Source organism: Melozone crissalis, unplaced genomic scaffold (assembly GCF_028551555.1).
Source record: "Melozone crissalis strain CALT ecotype California unplaced genomic scaffold, PUWL_Pcris_2 ptg000004l_1, whole genome shotgun sequence".
Classification (NCBI taxonomy): domain Eukaryota; kingdom Metazoa; phylum Chordata; class Aves; order Passeriformes; family Passerellidae; genus Melozone; species Melozone crissalis.
The window spans coordinates 22,438,382-22,452,798 of record NW_026535782.1 but is presented as its reverse complement, the minus strand read 5'-3'; the positions used below and the strand labels follow the sequence as shown (position 1 = coordinate 22,452,798).

Here is a 14,417-nt window from a genome sequence, read left to right as displayed (position 1 = left end):
CACTTTTATATTCAAGCAATGTTACTCAAGTGTTGTCTTTATCCTGTATTCGTTTTTTAACAATAATTTTCATGGAAGTTTAATACCAGAAGACAATAATAACAGTGTGCACAAATTTGTTATTTTTGTAATTATTATGGGGGAGCTGGCTGCAGGGGGATGAGCAGAACTGGGGGGAGCAGACTAGTGACTCCTATCATAACTCTTGACAAAATCTAAAATGACACATGATCTCCATAAAGGACAGAAGAAGGCAAAGTCTGCAGATGTTCCCAGCAGCGGTTACAAATCCAAAAGAGACAAAACTTTTCTCTGTGCTCCTGCCTGTACAAATTGCCTGCAGGGTGTTTCGAGAGAGAGCTGGAATGTCTTTTTCAAGCCGTTCACACTCTGCTGCCTGTGTTCAAGAGATGGGCTTTAACAGACATGAAAGAAAAAAAGCACATGCTCTGAATCAGGTTGAGATTTTATTCCACAAGGATGAAATACCTACAAGGTGAGCTTTGGAAAGCTAATTTCAGATCAGTCTATCTTAGAAGTGGTTGCTTCTCACTTCATAAAGTGGTGGGGGAGGTTCAGCCATCAATTCCAACTGTGTTAAAGCTGGTAAATCTGACATCATATCTATGTTTTTCAGCAAATTAGTTGCTGAAGTTAGTATTTAAAAAATACAGGAGAAGCCTATAGTTCTTTCTTATTGATTTAAAGGAAGTCAAAGCAGAACAATGGGCAGGAGGCAAAATTGTAAAAACCCAGCTAAAATACTACTTACATTTTACCATCTATGCCTGGATTTAAGGCATAAACACAAAATGTTAAAGACACAAGGCCCAGTGTGTCAGCTGTGGAAGCCAAGTCAGCAGCATTTTAGCTGCATGATTTTGGCATAGCCTTAGAAGCTGTGCTAGCATACATAGCAGCAGTAATTAGGCCACAACTGGGGCAGTAGGGAAGTTTGCTCAAGCTCTGTCTTTACAAGTTCACAGATTTATTACCAGCCTGAATACTGCTGGATGTATTGAGATGATGCAAAGTTTTGAGTCACAGTTTGAACTATACATCCCTGGCCAGTAGATGTTTCCCACTGTGGGAAAGGACCAGCAGTGCTGCTGTTGGTGTTCAGTGCTGTTTGTCTGCTTCAATTTAAGAAGAGCCAGCTTAATGCAGCTACAGCTAAAATGGGCTCTGACACTTGGTGACAGCCCCTGGTTAGGTATGTGACGTGTACCATGGCTGAGGCATTAGCCAGCGCAGACTAAGAACCATCTGTGGATTAGCAAAGATGCCAGGGACTTAATTGTGCATAAACCTTCAAAAGATGAAAAGCTGAAAGAATGCTTTATACAAACTAACATGTTTGCTGAAGAGAAGGTCTGTGAGAAAGTTACAGCACATCCAGATCAGAAGTGTAGTAAATCTCAAGGAGGCCAACACTGCCACAGGGGGACAGAAAGTTACTAAATGTGCTTACATCAAGGACACAGAACAAGCAAAGGGTAAAGAGAAAGAAAAGCTGTTTATTCTATGTCTCCCTGCACAGAAGTGTTTAATATTGCAATATGATGAATTCAGCATTGAGTTTTGAAAGACACTTAGATGAAAATCCAGTAGTCCAGAGCAGTGTACCAGCAGAGCAGGTTGCCTGCTTCAGGACTGTCCAGCCAGCAGTGGCATGTGTGTCACAGCTTCCTCCTCTTAACTCCAGCCATACCAGCCCTATGTGGCAGTGTCTTGGGGTGTCTTTATGATGCTTGTATCCCCATTTGTCTGTTTAGCCCAGAAATAACTTTTGCATCTTTAAGACTGGTTCTGAGACAGAAGAGGGGGAGAGAAGAAGTGTGCAGTTTGTTGTCAGAAACTACACTTGCTCCCCTGCATCCTTCTCCTGGACAGGATGTTGTCTGCAGATGGACAGATGGCAAGACAGAGCTCTCCTTTGCTTTTAGCTAGTTTTTAGCTCACTGAGGCAGAGAAGTTCCCTGGACTGTGGTTTTTCTTTTTCTTGGACCTGTTTAAACCTGCTCTGGACTGAGCACCCAGAGGAGCACCAGCAGCTCACACCTGTGGCCCACGGGGCCGGGCCTGGCCTGTGACATTTCCAGCCAAAGAGGGATTGCAGCAGACTGGGGGAGCTGAGCTACAGCCCACAAAAAGGACTTTCTGAGCTTGTCATCTCTTCAGATTGGCAAGAGGTTTTATTGTTTAATATTGCTCATTTTCTGTCCTGGTGAATGCTTTGCCTGTTAAATAAACAGATTTTTCCACTTTCCTCCAAGGAAATCTTTTCCTGAACCAGTTGGGGGAGGGCCCACTTGAATTTGCTTTCTAGAAGCACCCTTTTGGAGGTTTTCTCCCAAATTTGCCCTAAACCAGGACAGGCAGCTTAAGGTTTCAGTAGCAATGTAGGGTTTTGCAATGCCACCTGATAGTGAGGAGACAGTGACATCTTTTAGGGATCCTTGGCAGAATGATGATGGCAGTAATTCATAGTTACGATTAAAGGTTTATTTTTTAGCAGGATGTTATGATTAGTGTAGCACAGAATTTATTATTAGAATGGCACAGGATTTCAACAAGCAGAATCAATGCAGTGCAATCTATAAGTAGCATAATATAGAATTTAGAGAACAATTTGGCTTACAGTTTCTAGTCAACTGGATGCTCAGCAGATAGGGTCAGATCTTAATCTATGGTTTCTTGTATCAGTACACAAACAGAATCTCGACTCAAAAATCATGTAAAAGAATATGAGCCCCTCCCATAATCCTTGGAGGGTGCAGAGGACAGGGGTTTGTCTCTGGCCAGTGGCAGCTGCAGTCCCAAGTTCCCCACTTAGGACTTGTAACTGCTTGATTTTATCCTCAGTGCCCAGGATGCTGTTATTCTTTCCTCTTCTGTGGAGGGTCATCACCACTGCCTGCTGGGCCACGTGCCTGGGACCTTCCAACCTGGCAAGGCAGGAAGTAATTGAGCTGGTGCTCAGGAGTCTTGAGGTTGATAGGGAGGGGAAGAAGAAGTCTGTTTGGTTTCTTGTTGTACTTGCTTCACAGGACCTTGTGTTCATATTTTCTAAGCACTTGCTGGAAATAAATTCTCTGACTTCTTTCAGCAAGTTTATTTCGGATCGAGAAAGCAGAAGAAGTCTCACAAACAGCCACCTCGAGAAGAAGAAATGTGATGAATATGTAAGTCTCTCTCACTGCTCTGTTCCCTGTCAAAAGCAGCTGCATGTTGTGTATATGAAAGGCCTTTAGACATTGTCTTCAAAAGTGCTGGGCAGACACAACTATAACTGAATTCAATTTCCAGTAGGAACTGCCTGGGATCAGCACTTAAATAAAACCCCAAAACAAAACCCCTGAGCATATCGGTTAGATTGAGGCAAGGGAATCCCTCTGGCTTCTGTTGGGCAGGAAGTTGTGGTGGTTCCTTATGGCTTTGCCATATATGAATTACACATCCAGGATGTTTTTCAGGTGTAGTGGAAGATGGGGTTTAAAACTGAAAGTGCAGTATGAGCTGTGTGTTGCCTGTGCCATTTAGGGCAGTTTACAAAACCTATTGGGCAGCAAGCAGCATAGCTGTGACAGAGTTCAGCGACGCTTTCTCCTCTTTCAAACAATTTTTATTAAAACTTTTTCATAGCAGTAGTTACTTACATCTGATACATCACAAAACATGGGGTTTGAAGCAGGGGTGCATTTCCCTACTCTGTTCCAAGCTGTTGCTGACACATCTGTCTTTATTTCTCCAGATCCCAGGAACTACTTCACTGGGAATGTCTGTCTTCAACCTTAGCAATGCAATTATGGGCAGTGGGATTTTGGGTCTTGCTTTTGCCTTGGCCAACACAGGAATTCTCCTTTTTCTGTAAGTATTCATGTGGTGAGTAGCTGATCTCCATGGAATTTCACTGTGTTTAAAGAATGCATGCACTGCCAGCAAGTGGAGGGATTTATAGTCCATGTGTAATCAACTACAGCATTCAAGCCTGAAAATATTAGTTACAAGTTTCAGACATCTTTTTTTCAGTCACATGCTTTTGAGGGAAAAAACACTACTTGTAGTGCTAGAGAAAATTAAGTCCATGTTATTTACTACAGACCTAGACAGGGATTTTTCCTGTGCTCTGCAAGCTACATAGACATCAAAAATATTCTATAGTAATAGTTGCAGTGAGTTAGCACCTAGTTCTTACTTTTGTCACAGGATTTCCAGAGCTTTCTTCAAAGCATGGTGCAATAAACACTTTTTTTAAACCAAGAGTATTTATTTCCTTTATATGTTACATATATTTCTGTCTCACTCACACAGTTTCTTTAATGAGTCCTTGAAAGCCAACATAAATATAGCCATGATTTTAGTATAGAAAAGAACTAAGGTAGACTACTTAACTCCAGAAAAAAAAGAAAAGAGGCTTTTTATAAAGGAGAATTTCATAGTTAAAAATGAAACAGCGCCATTGAATGACTAAGACAGTTTTATTCTGGATCTCAGTATGAGATGCTTCATTTTGAAAAGTGATTGTTAAGAAATCAGTTGGGAATTGTGTGCAGATTTCAATGATAAATGTTAATTGAGAAAGGAAATACAATAATTTACATTATTTGAGAACAATTCAACATAGTTATTGAGTTTACAGATTGCTCTAAAGAGATGTCATTTCTTGAATGTCAAATCTAAAAATATAGAACTTTTGCCATTTCTTAGGATTTTGGGAAATACATAATTTGAGCCCTGTACAAAGCAGAGTAGATGGCCAAAGGGGTACATATAGCCATCTGCTCTGGAGTTTTGTGCCAGAGATAGCTAGATCCATGCTGCTAGCTTAGAGTTTGCTGTGGCTGGGTAAAATCTAGGAGTAATCAAAGGAGTTAATCCATTTACTTTAAGAGTGTAGAAGGTCTCATTATTGTGCTGTCACTAAGCTAGGCTGGACTGTAATTTTACATCTCTCGTTAGCAACGTGACAGAGTTTATTTTATTTTATTTTTGCTGCTTTTTTACCTAGTGCTCTAACCTGCGTGTAATATTCCACCCATGCTCCATCTCTGAGAGTACAAACTGGTGGTTGCAATAACTGCTGTTCATGCCTTAGGCCTCTGTTTTTCGGTAGTCCTGAAAAGGCATTGCTGTAAGGAGAGAAAAAGAAGTTGCATCTTTTCAGGCTTGTCACCTGATGCAGGCTGATTACAGGCTCTCAGCAGAGGAGCAGCCTCAATTTGTCGTTACTGCTTTAGTTTTTTGTAATCCCATCCTCTTCTCATTCTTTCAGCAGTTTTTATGAGAGTTAGGTGGCATGTGTTTGTTCTAAAGGATGTAAAAATGCTGTTTCTTTAAAGTGACATAGATCAGACAGGTGACCTGAACACCAGAGAAACTTCTAGCAAGGTGTATTGATGACTCAAGTAGTGAGTGTGTAGATCTGTACCAACACATTTAACAAAAAACTGCCAAACATGAATGTGGAGGTCTCATTCAGTAAATGACAGCATTGATCTCTATGGAATTAGCTGTGGGTATTTAAAAGTGGATAATAGTCTTTGTTAGTTTTATGATGCCTTTAGATCTGTTGGCCTTGAGATAGAGCAGCCAGCTGAGATCAAAGGCAGTAAGTTAGCAGGGCCTTCCTGAGCAGGCTAGTAGAGCTTCCCTCTTTGAAGCCTGGAGATGCAGGATCCTAACCTGGTGTCTATAGTTAGGCTTGAAAGTTGAACTGCTTTAAATGTTCTGCTCTCATGCCATAATCTCAGCATTAAACCTAGTCCATTAGTGATAGATTTTTTCTTACATGCTAATTATGTTCGTTTTTCCCATAAGTGTATAGTTCTGCTGTCATTGTCACAGGTAGATCATTTCTGCTTTGCAGGTGATTAGAGTCCTAATAATACTTTCACTTCTTTTTGCACATAAGAAAGATCTTAAATTCACTGCTTTTGAGTAGCACAGTTCTGGAAAGGTTCTAGGTTGCTTTATCTACTATTGACATGCACCATCGCTGAAAATTCTGCAGATGCAGAAAAATGAAGGGAGCATTTTCAGCACCAGCAAAGCAGACCCAGCCTGATTTCCACTCTCACAAGTTTTGGGCTCCTGCAGTGTGAAGCGTGTACTGCCATGAACATCTGGATCAATTCAGATCTGATATCCTAAGCAAAAGATGTGCAAAATAAACATGGCAATGACACATCTTATTTGCTTAACAATGCCATAACAAAGCATTATACTTTCTAGCCAAAATTACTGAGGGTGGGAGCTCAGAGGAACTTCATCGCAGTGTTACTGTAGCTATTGCCTAGACCAAAAGACAGCATCATTTCCAGTATGCAAAAGGAAAGAAAACTTTGCTGTAGAAAGATAACAGAAAAAGTTTGGAAAACTAGAGATAAGCTGGACTACCTGGGGATGGCAGGAGCAGTTGTTGTTGCTTGTGGTTTCATCCTGGAGAGCCAGGACCAAAGTGATGGATCACGTTGCAGAGAAATAGGGACTGGCCAAGCACCAGGTGTTTTCAACATGCGTTTAACCCAGCACTGTATGTGATCTGAAACACCTTGCTGAGGCAGAGGGACTTGTTAGATTGGGAATAGTGTGAGACTACAGCTGAAGTCACATTGCAGCCACTTCTGCTGGGTGTGTCTGGAAGGGGCCAGGAAGCTGCAGTGTAACTCTTGCAGTGTTTCAGGGAAAGCTGGCACACCTGCAGGGAGGCTGTATGAGAGCAAACCCTCTGCTCTTCCATCCTCTGCACCTTTTGAGGGTTCAGAACTGCTCAGTGAAACAATTCTTGTGACTGCATAATCCTCACAGGTGTTCCAGCCCCAAAGCCTGGGACTCCACAGAGGGGAGGGACAGCACAGGTGTCAGTTTACCTGGTAAATGTGGCATCTGGGAGAAGACAGCAGAAGGCATCAGCGAAGCACTTTGTTCTTCCCAACGCTGTATCAGTCCCCTAGCCTAAACTGTTTATTCTTTTGGGGGTAGGTAACTTTTGTATCTGCTGTTGGCTTCCGTAGCTACCAGCACTTCTTTGAAAGCAGACAAAATAAAAAGTAGAGGAGTGCTTTTGAGACTGCAGTGCAAGCTCTCCTGCTTCTGTTTTGAATTTGTGCAGAGCGAGTGGCATGGACATTTTCATTCCTTTCCAAGGGGTGGTTCTGGCATGAATATTCCTGTCCATACCACAGTCCTAGGACAAACAAGTTTTTCATACAGTGCTAATGAAAATGCCAAGTGTCTGTAGAAACCCTATGGGGAGCTAAGGACAACAGATCAGATAAATACCTGGCTGCTTGGGAGTGTTATTTTTACCACTGCAAAGGCTCCATGAGCTCAGTGCCTGAAAAACAGAAGCTTTTAATATTAAGACAGACTGGATGCTGGCATGCAGAGCTGTGGCCATTTGGGGCTGGGAGTGAGTCAGCCCTGCAGCTGAGCACTGGGGCCGAGCGCCGAGCCTGTAGGCAGACTGGGGCGGAACGGCTCGGCAGGGAACGCGGGCAGCAGCAGGGCTTAGCAAATCCATAAAAAATGGACCAGAGTGACCTCAGCTAGTACAATCTTTCTTTCCTTCTCCACCTTCTCAAGGAGAAGCAACCTAAGGGCTGTACAAAGAGTGTGTTGTTGTTGTCAGCCATCATTCTTTGCTGGCGAAAGGACAGTTCCACCTATCACCTCTTTATGTTTCTCCCTGTTCCTCTGGCCCCAAGAAACTAGTTGGTCATTATTTGGCACGAAAGTATTTCCAGTGTAAACTAATCAAAAAGTGGGGGAGGAGGCTTCTCATTCTGTTCTTTCTATGTATTCCCATGAAAAAGATTTGTTGCTGCCTATCTATGGCAGCAGTGTGTTTTCTCTTGAGTTTTAGTTGTGTTTTCCTCGGTGTCTGGAGGGTAGTTGTCATAATAAAAGGAGGGATTGCCAACGGATTGTCTGAATGCTCTTCACACACATCATGAAAACATCATCAGGTCTTTGTGTGTCAGAGTGTTGCAGGGGAAGGCACACATGGTGCTTGGATTAAAGACATTGAGCAATGAGAAAATGTGCTTTTATGCACTTGGCCCCCAGCACTGACTAATTATCATTTGTGCCAGCAAGTTCCCTACACAAACAGTTTGGTCATTACTTCCTGCAATTCTTCTGTGTGAAGTTAAATTATGGATCATGTCAGACCAGGACTGACATCAGTGAGGCAACATGAATCTCTACCTGGACAAAGTACAAGCCTTTGGTTGCATTCTTTATTCCCAAGGGAAGCCAGTCTAGCCTTAACTCCCCCCATCTTCCTCCTCCTTGGTCACTGTGAGGTACATAAAAAGCCATTTGGGCACCCCTTTGGTAGCATATGAAACATGTCCTGGGAAAAGATGCTTCCATTTGGTATGGAAGTCCTTAAATGAAGGACTTAGTTTTAAATTTTCACTCTGCTTCCAGAAAATAAAAAAGCGCCTTGGAATGGACTTTGAGTGAAATACCGGGCTTGTCGGTGCTCTGATAAATCTTCATTCCTCTCTGATAAAACATCTTTATTCTTGCTTTTTTCAATATGAGGAGATGTAACTCTGCAGCTCTGCTAAGTCTTATTTGGTTGTATCCCTCTACATGCAGAGTACTCTACCTCTGTGGTGGAACTGCAAGCAGGATGTGAATCACATGTATTTTAGGTCTTATTGCATTGTCAGGAGAATAAAAAATTATCTCAGAGTCAATAGGAACGTGACCTGACATGAAATATTGCAATGTCAGACCTCATCTCATATGGTAAACTTTATTTTCCGTTCTTTTTTAGGCTGCTTTTGGTTTCAGTCACGCTGCTGTCTATTTATTCAATACATCTCCTGTTGGTGTGTTCAAAGGAAACAGGTAATTTAAGATGCTACACCATTCAGTAGAATGCAAAAATCAAGAGGGGACAAGTGTTCAAATGAGGGCAAGTGCTTTGTGTAAGATGGGGATTTTCTATCACTTTGCTGACACAATAGGAAGGCCTGATACACTTTGAGTCAGAAGCCTAGAATTAACAAGAATTTGAAGAATTTTTGGAATGGCAATGAAGAACAACATCACTGTAAAGAGAAATACTTGTGACAAAGAATGAATTCTGCTGCCCAGAAATGTTATCTTCAGTGAGATAGAAGGAACAGCTCATATAGTTTCTTTGCATTGCAAATTAAATATAATGTATCTTTGCCTATGGTGAAACTTACCTGGAAACACAGTTTGTCCTTAGTGGTTAGTGTGAAACTCCTGATAATCTTTGTGGTGGAGTTTTCTTAGAAAAAAATAAAAGGGAACAGTTCCTTCACAGAGAGAAGTGTAACTGTAACACAGATACACTATCTCAACACAGAAATTAGAAGTTGCCTACAGTACTATGTCAAATGACACTGTGTTCTGAAGTCCAAGAGCCTCTTTCCTTGTTAACAATGTCTAAATGTTAACAATGTTTCCTTGTTAACAATGTCATATTTAAAAAATAATCTGTGCATAAGAATACTTTAATATTTAAATATGCAATTTGGACATATATGATTACTGTTATAATATGTATAATGTCAGCAACTGCCTATTTCAGCTAGGTACATCTTCCTCAATGTGGATACATTTGTGTCCCATTACACCCAAAATCTAAGTCCTCTTTTCTATGTTGCTGGTACATTTAAGCTCAGACTTACTTTTTACACAAACTTTAAAGCAGAAATGTCAGCTGTAAGGTAATATAGACAAAACCAGATAATGGGATCATTTTAAAAATGTATCCCAAAAATCATCTGCCCAGTATTTCTCTTTCTGTTCCTATGTATCTCACCATCTTCACAATGTCCACTACTCTTTTTTATCAGCCTACATCACAGACAAGTAAAAAAAAAAATTAACATAAACACAAACCAATTAATGGAGGAGTTTCACAAGCTTGACAGATATTTGGAAAGAAATTTTAGTTATCTTTTACACCTTTGCCTGCTTTACCAAAAGCACACAACACTGAGAATTCACAAGTTGAGGCTTTGTCATTAGAAGCCATAAATGATCCTCTAAACCAGTGGCTGTCCTCATCTATCAATTCAGTCAAGGCAAGCAGAACTGCAGAATGGCAGTAGTGTGTGTCCAGGCTGCCTGGGCTGACTTGTGGATCCTGCTGTGCTGAGTTTCTTCTGGAGAGGAGCCTTTCTGCGTTACTCTCATTGCAAGTGCAAAACTTAATATGCTGGGATGAGGATACCAGGACTTAACATGTCACTCGGGGTATAGACAGACTCATTAAAAGTGTGTAAAACTCTCTTTAAGAGCTTCCATTTCAGAAGTGACTGGTAGCCAACAACAGCATTTTTAGAAGTCAGGAAAATATACCTACATAATTTTCAGCCCTAGAAATTACAAGGGAGCTCCCTATTTACTTGCAAATGGCAGGTTTGGCTGCATAGATAGGTGCTTGGCTGAAAAGAAATCGTAAATGCTTTGACTCAACAGCTTTCAGTGGTGTGCTTGTTACCTTTCTCCTCTTCTTCTCATGCAGGCTGCATGGTGTATGAAAAGCTTGGTGAGCAGATCTTTGGTACCCCAGGGAAAATGATTGTCTTTGGATCTACATCTCTTCAGAATATTGGAGGTAAAGGAAATAAGGAATATTGAAAAACAAAGGCCAGGAATATCTCAATAATTTTACAGCTGCAAACAAGTCAGGATCCTTCTCTCCATGACATCCAGGGACCTTCATGGTCCTCAGTATAGTTGTGGCTATCATTTTGCATGCAGCCCTTTAAAAATACTGCATTACTGAGTGATCAGTAATTTACAGTCAGTCATAATTTAAGGTTTTCTATCATCAGACACCGATGTGGGAGGGAGAAGGTTAAGGATGCTTCTAGGTACTTGTTCCACAAACTATTTTACCCATTTTCTAAAATTATCTTCTTCTTCCTCCAGCAATGTTGAGCTATCTCTTCATAGTCAAAAATGAGCTGCCTTCTGCCATAAAGTTCCTAATGGGAAAAGAAGAAACTTTTTCGTAAGTTGAATTAGTTCTGTTACTTAGACTGTAGAATTTAACATTGTATAGTAAATTTTAAGCATATGTTTATAAAAGGTCTGAAATATTGGATACCCTTTAGGTTTGTCAAAGTAGATTTTCACAGGAATATCTCAGGGGGTTAATAAAAGACAAGATAAATTTGGGAAGGAGACAATGGATAGGGAATGAAACTTTAGTTGCCCTTTTTTGCACCAGCTTTTCATGAAGAATTTTGTTATATACAAAGCTCTTATCATAGAATCCCATATTTTACAGTGTTAGGCAACACTTGAAATATTGGGAACAATGCAAATTAAAGATATTATGTGTCTCCATGAGTTCTCAGTCTCTTACATTATTTTGCCCCTGAAACAATGTCCACAGAGTGAAATTCTTTGCTACTAGCACATGACCATTGCAGAATATTTATATAAATAAGATTTCTGCCCCTTATCTCTCTTTGGCATTTGCCAGCTACTTTAGTAGAGGGGTAGCATTTTTTTATACCAGTTAATACCTCTTGCACTGGATTGTATGGTGTGCTGCAGTGTAGGAGAAGGTTGTAGAGATTCCATTCTTAGGCTTTCCTACTGTACTGGACCAAGCAATGGAAATAGGCCATACAGAACATCACTAACACTGCCCCTTCTCCTCTTTCTTTCTTTACAGTAGGATGCAAAGCACTTTGGTAGAGGCGATGCAGACTTGGGCTAGCTAGTGCCTGCCAGCCTGCTGGAGCCTGTTTTGCTGCTCCAGTCACGTGCCTGGGTGGTTTGGCAAATGACTCGTGGTGGCCCCCCAGCCCCACTGTGCTCTCTGGCCCACTGTGTGATCTTTCATTGTCGTGGCAGGGTGGCTTGTGTCAGGTTACAGAGCTGGTGGTTCTGCCTCTCAGACCCACGCACGGATCTCCATGGTAGGGTGATACTTTGGTGACTCTGGAAATCTGCCCTACCTGAGTCAGAGCCGTGCCATGGATACCTAATGAGTCTACAAAGCCAAGATGTGATCCTTTCTGTCCTTTATTAGAAACATGTAGGGTAAGGACACCAAAGATAGTTCTGTAAGTACAGCAATCAAAGAGGATGACTGAGTGAGGAAAACCAGAAAATGTTTAGGATGTGCTCATGGTATGGTTTTTTAATGTTTTATACAGGGAATGGTACGTGGATGGGCGGATTCTTGTTGTCGCAGTGACGCTTTGTATAATCCTCCCTTTATGTCTCCTGAAGAACTTAGGTAAGATGAAAATGCCATCATGAGAATCGAAAAGGGGAACCCAGATATTGTGCCACTGATTGCCAAACTGACAATTCAACTATAATAAGAAAAATATGCTCTCATTTTTATCTAAGTAGCCTCCCTGATCCAGAAATAATCTGTGTTCTGAGCATTTTGAAAAAAGTAGGCCTAAATTATCACAGTGATTGAGCTCAGTATTAACCAGCTTTATCCACACAATTGTGGAAATTGATTTTACAAATTATAGTTAAGAGGGTCTTCATTTCGTAAGGTAATTCAATTTTATGTGCGGCCTATAAAAGCATGTTCACAGCTGGTGAGATTACAAAAAATGTTACTTTTCTATCTGCATGAAAATTTTTACTGGTGAGGTTAATTGGAAGTATTGGACTTTGAAGTAAGGTATGTACAGAGAATTGCATTTTCAGATGTGTTTGAATCCAACTGCAATGCCAGTAGGTACACAGTGTATTTTTTAAAAACCATCCTGGTAACATTTGGCACCAAAGTCCATTTGGGATCTTCTTTTTTGAGATTCAGCTGACATGACTTAGGGAACCTGAGTCATATTCAGATTGCAATTGCACACTTTCAGGTTTTTTTCAATTATCACAGCCTCTTTTAAAAGTAAAGTTAGTTAAACTGTGGTAAAGGTGACCCTGAGGAAATCACAACAGGTCACGGTGAGGCTTAGGCTTGCCCAAAAGCTGGGAGACTTGAAAGACTTTGGGAGACTCCCACACCAACAGGACATGCTCTTGTCCCGCCCAGAAGTTCACAGCACATATTAAATGTTTAATACATTTGAATTTTTCACACAGAAGCAAAAAGCAGTAAAAACCAAGATAAGACTAATAAAATTATTCTGAATGAGACTTCCTCTTAATTTCTTTCAGGATACCTTGGCTATACCAGTGGATTTTCATTAAGCTGCATGGTATTTTTCCTGGTAGTGGTAAGTTCAGCTTGCTTTCTTTGTTGGATGAATCACTTGGAATCAGGATTGTTAAGGTGTCGGCGATGAAGAGACTGGAAAAGTTCAACTCTCAACCAAGCACCTTTTCACCATTAAACTATGTCCTCAAGTGAAACATCCACTTTTGTGGTTTTGAACACTTTTAGGGATAGTGAGTCCACCAGTTCTCTGGGCAGTCTTTCCAATGCTTCACAACCATTTCCATTAAAAAAAAAATTCTTAATGTCCAGTTTGAATGCCCCTTAGTGCAATTTAAGGTCATTTCCTCTCATCCTGTCACTTGTTACCTGGAAGAAAAGGCTGAGCTCCACCTGGCTACAGCCTCCTATCAAGCAACTGTGGAGAGTAATAAGGTCCCTGCTCAGCCTCTTTTTCTCCAGGCTGAACATCCCCAGCTTCCTCAGCAGTTCCTCTTATGGCTCACTCTTGGCCCTTCACCAGCTGTGTTGCCCTTCTCTGGATATGCTGTGGCGCCTCAATGTCCTTCTTGTAGTGAGAGGCCCAGAACTGGAAACAGCACTCAAGGGAAAGTCTCACCAGTGCTGAGTACAGGGTAATGATCACTTCCCTAGTCCTGCTGGCCACACTATTGCTGATGCAGGTCAGGATGCCCACAATTCCACTGATACTTAAATTCTAATTTGCTTTTCATTATTATTTTAGCAATTAGCTGTCTTCTCCTCTTATTCTAGGTTATTTACAAGAAGTTTCAAATTCCCTGTGATGGACAAGGGCTAAATGCAACATCATCTATCCTATCAAATAGCTCAGAACATACGTGTAAGCCAAAGTATGTTATCTTTAATTCCAAGGTATGTTTCTTTTTATAATACTTACTTTTAATTCACATAATATATGCGCCTACACCCCATATTCTTATTCTGATCAGCACCACAAAGGGCCTGATTCTCCACGGTTCCACTTGTGACCCAGTGGTTAATGCACAGCGGGCGTCCTTGCCCAGCCTTGCAGAGATGCCGTGGTGAATGTGGCTCCTTGCAGTCTTGTCCTGCCCTGGCATAGAGGTGTTAAGGCTACGAGCCCAAGCTACCACTGGACAATAACTGCTCTCTTCAGGAGATTTTTCCTTTCCACTGCTGCTCACTATCCGTGCTGCAACTGTGCCTTTAGGCTGTTGCTCAGTAGAGGCTGAGTAGGTCACATCTCCATCCAAAGCCCAAAGCC

General features: G+C 41.3%; 1 protein-coding gene across 2 annotated transcripts in view; it reads left to right on the top strand.

Annotated features, from left to right (window-relative positions):
* The window catches only part of SLC38A1 (solute carrier family 38 member 1), a 42,622-nt gene that overhangs the window by 13,722 nt on the left and 14,483 nt on the right, over window positions 1-14,417 (top strand). For both annotated transcript variants that reach the window (XR_008482826.1, XM_054271483.1), the window contains exons 3-10: window positions 3,110-3,185; window positions 3,755-3,870; window positions 8,792-8,865; window positions 10,520-10,612; window positions 10,930-11,011; window positions 12,171-12,253; window positions 13,153-13,211; window positions 13,925-14,044. Coding sequence is in view for 1 of the 2 variants with exons in the window: in XM_054271483.1 (XP_054127458.1) it covers window positions 3,110-3,185; window positions 3,755-3,870; window positions 8,792-8,865; window positions 10,520-10,612; window positions 10,930-11,011; window positions 12,171-12,253; window positions 13,153-13,211; window positions 13,925-14,044 (703 nt within the window). In the remaining variant the exon portion in view is untranslated. The remainder of the gene's footprint in view (window positions 1-3,109; window positions 3,186-3,754; window positions 3,871-8,791; window positions 8,866-10,519; window positions 10,613-10,929; window positions 11,012-12,170; window positions 12,254-13,152; window positions 13,212-13,924; window positions 14,045-14,417) is intronic.